The sequence below is a fragment of the Pleurodeles waltl genome, chromosome 4_2 (genome assembly GCF_031143425.1).
Source record: "Pleurodeles waltl isolate 20211129_DDA chromosome 4_2, aPleWal1.hap1.20221129, whole genome shotgun sequence".
Taxonomy (NCBI): Eukaryota; Metazoa; Chordata; class Amphibia; order Caudata; family Salamandridae; genus Pleurodeles; species Pleurodeles waltl.
Window position 1 is genome coordinate 609,625,051 of NC_090443.1, and position 12,337 is coordinate 609,637,387.

A 12,337-nucleotide genomic window follows, 5' to 3' on the forward strand; every position below is an offset into this window, starting at 1 on the left:
GACTCGCATCAGCCATTTGGCCTGATTGAGACTTTGCTGCATGCCCTAGCTTCAGGTATTGTTCTTCTCTATAATGGTATCTCTGCCAGTGTAGTTTTCACTTCTCATGTAATCTGAAGGCTTGGCTGTCCCCATATTATAGGGTCTTCCAGGTTCCACAAACATTTCTCCCGTTTAGCTCATTTAAAAAACACAATGTACTTTAAATGCGCATGGTCCCTTGGATCCTTTTTGTGAGTACAAATCAGCAAGGATGTTTGAATTGTGATTTTTGAGGGCGGTGGAGTCATGAAAGAAGACAGCAGGACAAGTATGCTTGTGAACTGGGAAATCCATGACGGAGGGTGGCAGGACATGAGGTATGTTTGTTTGAGTGAAGGAAACTATTAAGGCGTCTGGAAAAGGTATCGCAAGATCTGGTGTAGCTGTGCGGCTGCCTTTTTAACCTTCCACTTTTCTTACCCCTGCACTAAAGGTATGTGAGAAAGGTCAGCAGTGGTGGGGCAGACACTTGTGTAGCTCATGCATACCGAAACCAGAGATATTGCATCATCTGCTACAACTAGGAGCTCTTCCTGAGATTACGTTGCCCTCTCACTCATTGCTTTTGCTCTGTGGCATTAACCCAGGGTATCTTTTAGTCTGGGTGATTGGCGGTGGGCAATTGGGGGCGGGTATGATAAGAGAACCTCTTTCGAAAGACTGAAATAGCTAAACTTGGGACTTTTTCTCTTGTGAATTATCATCTGGCCTTGCCATTCTTCAACTGTTGTGATATGGAGTCTACAATGTTTATTTATTGCCTTTCCAACTGAGAGACTGATACAGACCTGGTCTATTTTACATAGCATAGCTTGCCATAGAGCTTTCATATGGTGTAGGCAGTGCCTACGTAAAAAATCTATCTGGAGTATACAGACCTGGGCTAGTCATTCATCTGGATGTTTGGGTCATGCTTCCATGAGTGGCCCAGTATTAACATGTTTATAATTTAATCTGTATGGTTAGCTCTGTATTGTCTAATTTGTTGATCTGTTATTAAGCCAGTATGATGGACAGCTATGTGCCATCCTTGTCATTGCCATAGTTTGCTAACAATTCAGTGGATGTAATTATTGAGGTATTTTTGCCTGCTCTAAGGCAGGAGCCCTCTTAAACAAGGGTGACCATCTTCACTCCATGGATACATGGATTTCATCCTGGACATTTAATTTACCAGTCATTGCCATCCAGTCTATATTTCTAATTCGTCAAGGGAATACAACACCCAGAAAGCATTTGGTTGTAAACTAAAAGGCCAAGCCTGAAACGTCCCTATTCGACGTAAATGTGATGCACCTTAGGTGAGTGCAGCGCTTACCTACAGTAAATGCTATCTTCTGGAATACTGTCCGGCCAGTAAGTTTGCATCACATTTCATTTTCCTTGTGTTTTAGTTAGTTGTATCAGATGTGTATCTACGACTTCTCTGTCCCATATACACAGTTCCCATTATAATAAGTAGCATAGTAGGTATTGTGTATATTCCACTTGTGTAGTTATATTGTATGACAAGAAGCCTACAGTTCTTATATTTTTTATGTGTTATTCTATAGAAAACTTATTGATATTTGTTTTTATTTTTTAGAGACGCCTCGTTTGGAAACTGCACGTATAATCTCACTATACTGGACTGTTTGCAAGGAATAAGGAAGGTATGACCAGAATTAATTATCTTGTACATAATATTCTTCTTTTCCCAAGTTCGAACGTACAAGTTTCTGAGTTCTTTAGAGAAATAAGTGCCACGTTACATTTGTTATAGTCGGTTGTAGAACTTTGGATACAATAACTTTTTCTGAGTGTCTAGTTGTCTTTCTCCTGTGTTGTTGTTTATTATATTGGGTCTTTACAGGAAGTCCTCAAAAAACAGGTCTTTAGGAATGTTTAAAAAATGTTTACAGTAAACAAAAATGCACTTCATGATAAAAATGCAGCCAAAGCGCAATCTCCCAAATAAACCCAATCCCCCATCTCCTTTTCTGATGTTGAATGAGTTTCCCTTTAGATTTTCTCAGAATAACCGAATAGGCGGATACGGCCCTGGTTTTCCCTATGCACTATACTTGCGCATGCTGGGAAAACTCTTGGATTAGTTTCAAAATCTGGTTTTGGAGGTACGCAGGTACACTCAAGAAGCAACCTGTTACAGGTGTAAGAACACATTTCTTCGTATCCCCACTTGTATCCACATAACGTACCACCACCCTTGTGTTGTGTGCCCCTCAAATTGAGGCCATCCGCAGTCGATTTTATAAGTCCAAAAATCAAACTGACATTTTCGGGGATAAGGAACATTGGCAGGTGTTTCTCATGAGTTAGGATCATGTGGACAAGGATGTTAAAAGGCAGCCAAGCCTGTCAGATCTCTGGTCCGCTTTTGAGCTTGCAGAGTTCTACCTGAACCCCGAAACCAGTACACAGACAAGTATAGGTATTTTAAAATGCATTAATATTTGTCATGTGCTAATTGCCTACAAATAATGTGAGCACATATTATTGTCATATTTGTTACTTCGGTGACTCAGATCTCATAAATAAGTCGAAGCCCTGCCTAGGTTGCAGGTAGATGATGTGTAGCATGGCTACTCCAGAATATTTTATGTGGAGTTATGTAAAGCCCCTTCGTACTTTTATGCCGGTAGGCCTGAGTCTGGAAGCCTGTCTTTCAGTAACCTCTCCACCTAGCTTGCAGCACCCCAACCACTGGCATCTTTTAGGACGGTTTCGTATATGGTGCTCCAAGGAGCGGAGAGGGCTATCTTCACACTCTCCCTCTGTATTTGTTGCACAGGACTGTAAGCAATGCCTCCATCCAGATTTTAAGAAAAACGTCAAAGCTGCCACTGACGTATTTCTCCATTTCCTCTGACAAGGAATCATACAAGGTCACTTCGACATGCCAACCGGATCCCCAGCTAATGTGAAAGGGAAAATGTTGCAGTGTGGGGAAAAATGCCTTTTCTGGCTTATTCCTAAAAACAACAAAAGTATATATTTCAATTGAACAAATTTAATTTGTATTCTATCAATCAGTTATTTGTAAAGCACCGTAAATTACCCGGAAGGGTCTCAAGGCATTGGAGTTGCTGGCTGCCGTGTGATGATTAGTGAATTCGAACAGCCAGGTCTTGAGTCCTTTTCTGACTGGTTGGAGCGATGAGGAGGTTCTGAGGTGCAGGGGAGGTTGTTCCAAGCTTTGGCCGCCAAATGAGAGAATGTCCTCTACCGTTGGCTCGGCAGATCCGTGGAGCATCAGTGAGGCAGAGGGAGGTGGATCAAAGGAGTCTGGTTGATTGGTGGAACGTCATGCACTTGATGTACACTAGTCCTATGTTGTGCAGGGCTTTGTTTGCGTGGGTCATCATCTTGAACTGGCATTTCTTCTGGACCGGGAGCTAGTGTAGCTTAAGATGGGGTGTGATATGGGTCTGTCTGGGGGGATTGAAGACGAGAGGATGAGAACTACATAAAGTTGAAAGGTCCATGTTAGAACTGAACAGACCTCTTTTCAATGCCTTAAACTTCTGTCATGAACCCCACTTCATTCAGTGCACAAACAATGAGCAGGTTAGACTATATCAGGGCTGTGTCTTATCTAAACATAAAATGAAAAAATCATGCCACACATGCCACTTGGAGTTAGAAGCACGAAGGCAGTGACACAACAAGGGTGGATGAGCCCTAATTCAAGCAAGAAAAATCAGCTCATTGCTTTCTAATTGGGTAGTGAGAGAAAGGTGTAATTGGAGTGCAGAGGGCCCCTCACATGCATTTCTTCTGGGGCCACTGCACTGTCTGTATGAATGATTGTCATGCACCTGCATGGAAGGTCATGTTCTTTACAGAAACTGATTAGTTGGGGTACTCAATGGCTTTTTGCATTGTTTTTGACTATCCAGTATAGTACACAAGTACTCAGCCTGGATGTCTTAGCACTTGCAGTGGCCACTCAGTATTTGCAAATTCTGCTGAAATAAGATTATGTCCTACAGTAGTGCTTTCCAAACATTTTAGAAGCACAAGCCAATTTTTAGAGCAAACTTTTGCGACCCCTTCTTACCTCCCCAGCCTTAATCGACATGAGGTGGGTGTTTTCTTTGTATGTTACTAAAACATTATGTAGTAGTGCACTGTCATTTGCAGACAGCACATTTTACATTGAAAAGGCCGTTCAATTTGCACATAGTTTTATTGATGGAGCTATATTGTACACAAATGATGATGTGTGGAAATCCGGTTTCAGTGAATGTTTTTCATTTGTACATCATCAAATAAAGTTGTTTTGATCTTTGGTCCCATCACATTTCGGAATTACAAAACAATGCTCCCCTTTTGCTTTCCTAACTGCTGAATGTGTAGAATTAATTTACAGGTGTTTTTATTTTGTTGTGTGTTGCAAACAAATGGCACCCTACAGCCTTTCTTTTCAGTATCCCAGCAAGATTGATGTTTAATTGGCTATATTTTTCTTCCTCTGAGTACAGTGAGAGTTGTTTGTAAACGCCAATCTCCATGTTAATAAACATACACGGCTGTTTGTCAGAAGACACATCCTGACATTTGACACAGTCTTTGAAGTCAGCAAATGTGATAAGATAAATGCCAAATGTTAAGGCCTCTTTGTTTATTACTTGGACTTTGACGACCCACCAGGTTTGCGACACACGTTTTGGGAAACACTGTCGTACAGTGAGGACACACAATTACTTAATTTAGCTATGAAGCACAAAAATGATCCAGCATCGTCCCTCTCCCCTACAAATGAAGACACAATTTCAGCGATAGTAAAATCTGCATGGGGTGGCACCTGTTAAAATAAAGGATGAAAAAGCAAAGAGCGTTTTAAGGGTTTGATGTGCACTGTTGTTGTTACAAGGGAATAAGGTTTTCAATGGAAAATTAACATATTTATTTTTATTGCTTTCATTAGGTTATTCTTCCCTTTAACATCCAGTGTGATATTGCTTGTTATGGCTGCCCTTTGGTGGCCCTGCCAAGAAATCAGAGCTAAATACATTTTTCTCTGGCTTAATTTCTCTCTCACGTTTAAATTTACTGCTGCTGTCAATTTAGATAACACATAACTTTGCATCTCCATCTTATCTTTCTTATGCTGTTCAGTGCCATCATAACTCTTCTAGATTGAAGATTGACTGTGCACCAGATATAAACATGGATTAGGATTATGCTATTAGTTTACTCGTTTTGTATTTCTCTTTCACCTGCTTGTAACTCTGCCTCACCTCAGGTCATTCACATCAGGTGACGACAGCAGCCACACAAGTAATAGTGCCACAAGCGCAGGCTGCAATCATTGTGTGACCTGCATTGTTAGCAGAATTCTTCAATACACCATTACAAATAAGTGCAGATTGATAACTTCCTGACCTATAATTACTAATGAAGCTCTTTACTGTCAACACTCATTACTTATTGCTTTTGGGATTTGCCATAACAATATATTATAATAATACATACAAACATAAGTGAAAGAGAAAATACAACACCTCATTTTTAAAACATTGCATGATAAATACAGAGCTGTGCAAATTAAAACCAGTGATTTTTTTCATTTCCCACTCCTATTCCAAGCACTTCAGATTCTCATATAATTCGCACAGTAGATCTCAAGGTGATCAGTCCCTAAACTGAGAGGTAAGATACTCTTCTCATTTGAAACTTTGTCGGTGGAAAATAAGAGGGCAAGGCATCTCATCTGAACACTCTGCGTTTGACCATAAGGAACAGACACTCGGGGGGTAGTTTCTCCCCAAGGTCACACTTCATCGATCTCCTGGGTCTGGCTCCATTTAGCAACATAGGCCGACAACGGGAGAACCCACAGGCGGAATTTTACTTCTGAGTTCCACCTCAGGGTAGATGTCACCCCAATAGGGTTCAAAGCCAACAACTGATTTATACTTTAAAAACCCCTGGACCAGGGCCGCAGTCTTGCTAAACTCATATATAACTTAATTTTGATGCTGCCAATAAGCTTCCTTAACCTTAATTATCGTTTCCCCATTAATCACCATGGGATCCTTGCTAGTGGCATTGAGTTTCAGCTGCTTTAAGGTGCTACAGGCATGGTTCCACAGGGCATCCCAGGATAATGGGCTTACCTCTCTTATGGCATCGAAATAAAAGCCCGTGGATCGATTTCTCAGAAGGTGAACCCTGCATCTTACTGGAGCTAGAGCAATAATAGGTTTAATGCCCAGTTCCAAATATAGTGCTGCCACAGGCTTACCCCGCCCCTGCATCAATATTGCTCTCCAAAACTTATTCTCAATTTTCTGAAGTTTGGGGGAAATCTATATAGCCCCAAATTTCAGCTCCATATGTTGCAGCTGTAACTGCCTTTACTCTATACACGTGTAGTAATGAGCTCAGTGACTGCTCCCCTATTCTTTTTTTACGTCTAATCACTGCGGCTGCTGCCTGATTTTAAAATTGCAGCTGCTTTACTCCATTTTATAAATACCAGCTCTGTGCACCGCGCTGTATGATGTGAAGTAACTAAGTGGATAACAGTCCCTGCAGTAAGTGGAGAGCTTGATCCTTACTGGCTCCTTGTGCTTACCTAGTTGAAATAAAATGTACTTAAACAGATAGCCGTCTAAGCAGTCTCTAAGGATGTTTGAGTGGGTTCAAAGGAGGCTTTAAGCATCTTGAACATGTTCTTCTCCAATTAGAAGTAGAGTTGTCACTCCATTAGTTTTTAACCCCTTATGTGTGGGATGCGTCTGTCGGCCATTGGCGGACACTGGAGAAGCACTGAAAGACCCCTCTGGTGCACGGCACCAGAAGGAGTCCTTTATTGTTTTTTATTGTGTTCATGGTGCTTGGAGAAGAGCTTCCCCAGCAGTCTGATCCTTTTCTTGGGTCAAGCTTATGATAGCATGTGCTAGTGCATCGTGTCGCTAGTGAACCACTGTTGTAGTTAGAAAAAGGCTTGGAGCCAGCCCAGGGCGTACCATTTGTTGGCTTGCGTCTTCTTTACTGCCTCGTAATTTGTCACTTAAGGCCATGTCATCATTCCCGTTTCTGCCTGTGGAGCAGGGAACCAAGCACTGACTGATTTATCTTAATCAGTGCCGCCCACTGCTCCCAGCATAATTGAGGTACTATTTTCTTCTTTTAACTTCTAGTGCCCTACAAACGGAAGGCGCGTGACTGGCAAAAAAAACCTGAAATGTTGCATTTTCTATAGTTAATTTTTTTTTTTTTGCCTAGTCTTCTTTTTTCGTTTTTGCTCATGGGCGCTGTTATCAAAAGATGGCTTATCTTGTTCTAATATTGCAAAGCAAAATTGTTTCTTTTGTGTAGTTTTTGAAATTATACTGCCACACATAATCTTGCAGTACGCCCCAATCCACCCCACTCCATTCCAAACCACTCACCCCAACCACACTCCAATCCTCCCGACCCACCCCAATGTGCCCCACTCCAATCCAAAACAGTTTGCCCCACTGCAATCTACAAAAATCTGCCCATCTCCAATCCAGAACAACCTGCCCCACTCCAACCTGTTACACTCCAGTCCAATGTACCCTACTCCAAACCCAAACAACCTGCCCCACTCCAAAAAAATCTGCCCTACTCCAATCCACCACACTTCTGTCCAATCTACCACACTTCTGTCCAATCTACCACACTTCTGTCCAATCTACCACACTTCTGTCCAATCTACCACACTTCTGTCCAATCTACCACACTTCTGTCCAATCTACCACACTTCTGTCCAATCTACCACACTCCTGTCCAGTCCACCACACCCCAGTCCAATCCAACCCAATCCATCGGAGTCCACTGCACTCCAATATTCCCAACCCACCAACTCCAATTTGCCCCCTTCAATCCACAACAATCTGCCCCACTTCAGTCCAAAACAATATGCCCCACTTCAGTACAGCAATTCAAAACAATCTGCCCCACTGGAATTCACAAAACTCTACCCCACCCCAATTTAAAACAATAAGCTGTACTCAATCCAGAACAATATGCTCCACTCCAACTTGTTAAACCCCAGCCCAAAGCACTCTCCCCCACTCCAATCTGCCCTACTCAATCCAGCCCACATCATCCCAGTCCACCCCACTCCATCCCAATCCAACCCACTCCAATACTCCCAACGCACCCACTTTGCCCCACTTCAGTCCACAACAATTTGCCCCACCCCATCCAAAAGAATATGCCCCACCCCATCCAAAAGAATATGCCCCACTCCAGCCCAAAAGAGTATGCCCTGCTCCAGCCCAAAAGAATATGCCCTGCTCCAATCCAAAACAATGTGCCCCTTTCCAATCTGCCCCACTTCAGTCTTCTCCTCTCCAATCAAATCCGCCCACTCCAATCCAGTCCGCCCCACTCCAGTCTGCCCTACTCCATCCTAAAACAATCTGCCTACTCCATTTCAAAACCATCTGCCCCACTTCAATCCAAACAATCTGCACCACTCCAAACCAAAACAATACGCCCCACTCCAGTCTGGCCCACTTCAATCAAAAAATCTGCCCCACTACAATCCAAAACAATCTGCCCCTCTCCAATCCGTCCTATACAGACAAAACACTCTGCCTCAATCCAACCTGCCCCACTCCCATCCAAAACAATCTGCCCTCTCCAATCCAAAATGAACTGCCCCATTCAAAACCTGCCTCCCTCCAATCCAAAACACTTTGCCCTACTCCAGTCTGCCCCACTCCGATCCAAAACAGTCTGCCCCACTCCGATCCAAAACAGTCTGCCCCACTCCGATCCAAAACAGTCTGCCCCACTCCGATCCAAAACAGTCTGCCCCACTCCGATCCAAAACAGTCTGCCCCACTCCGATCCAAAACAGTCTGCCCCACTCCGATCCAAAACAGTCTGCCCCACTCCGATCCAAAACAGTCTGCCCCACTCCGATCCAAAACAGTCTGCCCCACTCCGATCCAAAACAGTCTGCCCCACTCCGATCCAAAACAGTCTGCCCCACTCCGATCCAAAACAGTCTGCCCCACTCCGATCCAAAACAGTCTGCCCCACTCCGATCCAAAACAGTCTGCCCCACTCCGATCCAAAACAGTCTGCCCCACTCCGATCCAAAACAGTCTGCCCCACTCCGATCCAAAACAGTCTGCCCCACTCCGATCCAAAACAGTCTGCCCCACTCCGATCCAAAACAGTCTGCCCCACTCCGATCCAAAACAGTCTGCCCCACTCCGATCCAAAACAGTCCAATGCCCCACTCCGGTCCAAAACAGTCCAATGCCCCACTCCGGTCCAAAACAGTCCAATGCCCCACTCCGATCCAAAACAGTCCAATGCCCCACTCCGATCCAAAACAGTCCAATGCCCCACTCCGATCCAAAACAGTCCAATGCCCCACTCCGATCCAAAACAGTCCAATGCCCCACTCCGATCCAAAACAGTCCAATGCCCCACTCCGATCCAAAACAGTCCAATGCCCCACTCCGATCCAAAACAGTCCAATGCCCCACTCCGATCCAAAACAGTCCAATGCCCCACTCCGATCCAAAACAGTCCAATGCCCCACTCCGATCCAAAACAGTCCAATGCCCCACTCCGATCCAAAACAGTCCAATGCCCCACTCCGATCCAAAACAGTCCAATGCCCCACTCCGATCCAAAACAGTCCAATGCCCCACTCCGATCCAAAACAGTCCAATGCCCCACTCCGATCCAAAACAGTCCAATGCCCCACTCCGATCCAAAACAGTCCAATGCCCCACTCCGATCCAAAACAGTCCAATGCCCCACTCCGATCCAAAACAGTCCAATGCCCCACTCCGATCCAAAACAGTCCAATGCCCCACTCCGATCCAAAACAGTCCAATGCCCCACTCCGATCCAAAACAGTCCAATGCCCCACTCCGATCCAAAACAGTCCAATGCCCCACTCCGATCCAAAACAGTCCAATGCCCCACTCCGATCCAAAACAGTCCAATGCCCCACTCCGATCCAAAACAGTCCAATGCCCCACTCCGATCCAAAACAGTCCAATGCCCCACTCCGATCCAAAACAGTCCAATGCCCCACTCCGATCCAAAACAGTCCAATGCCCCACTCCGATCCAAAACAGTCCAATGCCCCACTCCGATCCAAAACAGTCCAATGCCCCACTCCGATCCAAAACAGTCCAATGCCCCCACTCCGATCCAAAACAGTCCAATGCCCCCACTCCGATCCAAAACAGTCCAATGCCCCCACTCCGATCCAAAACAGTCCAATGCCCCCACTCCGATCCAAAACAGTCCAATGCCCCCACTCCGATCCAAAACAGTCCAATGCCCCCACTGCAATCTGTCCCATTCCAAACCATCTGCTGTACTCCAATCCAAAACAATCTCCCCCACTGCAATCTGTCCCATTCCAAACCATCTGCTGTACTCCAATCCAAAACAATCTCCCCCACTGCAATCTGTCCCATTCCAAACCATCTGCTGTACTCCAATCCAAAACAATCTCCCCCACTGCAATCTGTCCCATTCCAAACCATCTGCTGTACTCCAATCCAAAACAATCTCCCCCACTGCAATCTGTCCCATTCCAAACCATCTGCTGTACTCCAATCCAAAACAATCTCCCCCACTGCAATCTGTCCCATTCCAAACCATCTGCTGTACTCCAATCCAAAACAATCTCCCCCACTGCAATCTGTCCCATTCCAAACCATCTGCTGTACTCCAATCCAAAACAATCTCCCCCACTGCAATCTGTCCCATTCCAAACCATCTGCTGTACTCCAATCCAAAACCACCTGCCCCACTCCTATTCAAAACCACCTGCCCCACTCCTATTCAAAACCACCTGCCCCACTCCTATTCAAAACCACCTGCCCCACTCCTATTCAAAACCACCTGCCCCACTCCTATTCAAAACCACCTGCCCCACTCCTATTCAAAACCACCTGCCCCACTCCTATTCAAAACCACCTGCCCCACTCCTATTCAAAACCACCTGCCCCACTCCTATTCAAAACCACCTGCCCCACTCCTATTCAAAACCACCTGCCCCACTCCTATTCAAAACCACCTGCCCCACTCCTATTCAAAACCACCTGCCCCACTCCTATTCAAAACCACCTGCCCCACTCCTATTCAAAACCACCTGCCCCACTCCTATTCAAAACCACCTGCCCCACTCCTATTCAAAACCACCTGCCCCACTCCAATCCAAAACCACCTGCCCCACTCCAATCCAAAACCACCTGCCCCACTCCAATCCAAAACCACCTGCCCCACTCCAATCCAAAACCACCTGCCCCACTCCAATCCAAAACCACCTGCCCCACTCCAATCCAAAACCACCTGCCCCACTCCAGTCTGTCCCTCTCCAATCAAAACAGTCTGCCCACTCCAGTCCAAAGCATTGTGCCTTACTCTAGTCCAAAACGCTGCCCGAAACAATCTGCTCCACTCCCCCAATTCAATCTGCCCCACTCCAATCCACCCTAATCTAATCCAACCCACCTCAACACAGTCCACCCCACTCTGCCCCACTGCAAACCAAAACAATCTGCCCCACTCCAATCCAAAACAATCTTCCCTTCTCCAGTCTGCCCTACTCCAGACTGCCCCACTCCAATCCAGTCTGCCTCACAACAATCCAATTCACCCCACTCCATCCCAGTTCGCCACAATCCATCCCAGTTCACCCTACTCGAATCCTCCACACTCCACACCAACCCAATCCACACCGTTCCAGACCATTTAAATCCACCCCAATGCAATCTATCCCAATCCAATCCAGTCTACCCCCACTCCAATACTCAACAATCCAACCCACTCCAGTCCAACCCACCCTACTCTAGTCACAACCCACCCCACTCCAATCCAACTGGTCCCACTCCAAAGCACCACATTCCAATCCAAAGCACTCCGCTCTAACCCATTCCAATCTAACCCCCCACTCCAGTTCAGCCCACCTCAATCTAATCATGCCCAGTCCACCCGCTCCAATCCACCTTCTACACCCCAATCCATCCCACTCCAATACAATCCACCTTAATACACTCCATTCCAATCCAGTTCACCTTAATCCACCCCAACTCTAATCCATCCCACACCACCTTAATCCACCCCACTCCAATCCAGTCCAACCAACTCCACACCAGCCCAGTCCACCACACTCGACACCAATCTCATCCATGTCACTCCACCCCATCCCACTTCAGTCCAATCCCCATCCCACTCCACTCCAATTGACCCCACTCGAATCCACCCCAATCCAGTTCACCCCACCCACTCAATCCAATCCACCTCACTCAATCCAATCCACCTCACTCAA

At 45.6% G+C, this 12,337-nt stretch overlaps 1 protein-coding gene across 4 annotated transcripts in view; it reads left to right on the forward strand.

Annotated features, from left to right (window-relative positions):
* Positions 1–12,337, forward strand: part of CDC14A (cell division cycle 14A) — a 332,599-nt gene that overhangs the window by 200,139 nt on the left and 120,123 nt on the right. For all 4 annotated transcript variants that reach the window (XM_069232173.1, XM_069232175.1, XM_069232172.1 and 1 more), the window contains one exon: positions 1,628–1,694. In XM_069232173.1, the coding sequence (XP_069088274.1) occupies positions 1,628–1,694 (67 nt within the window). The remainder of the gene's footprint in view (positions 1–1,627; positions 1,695–12,337) is intronic.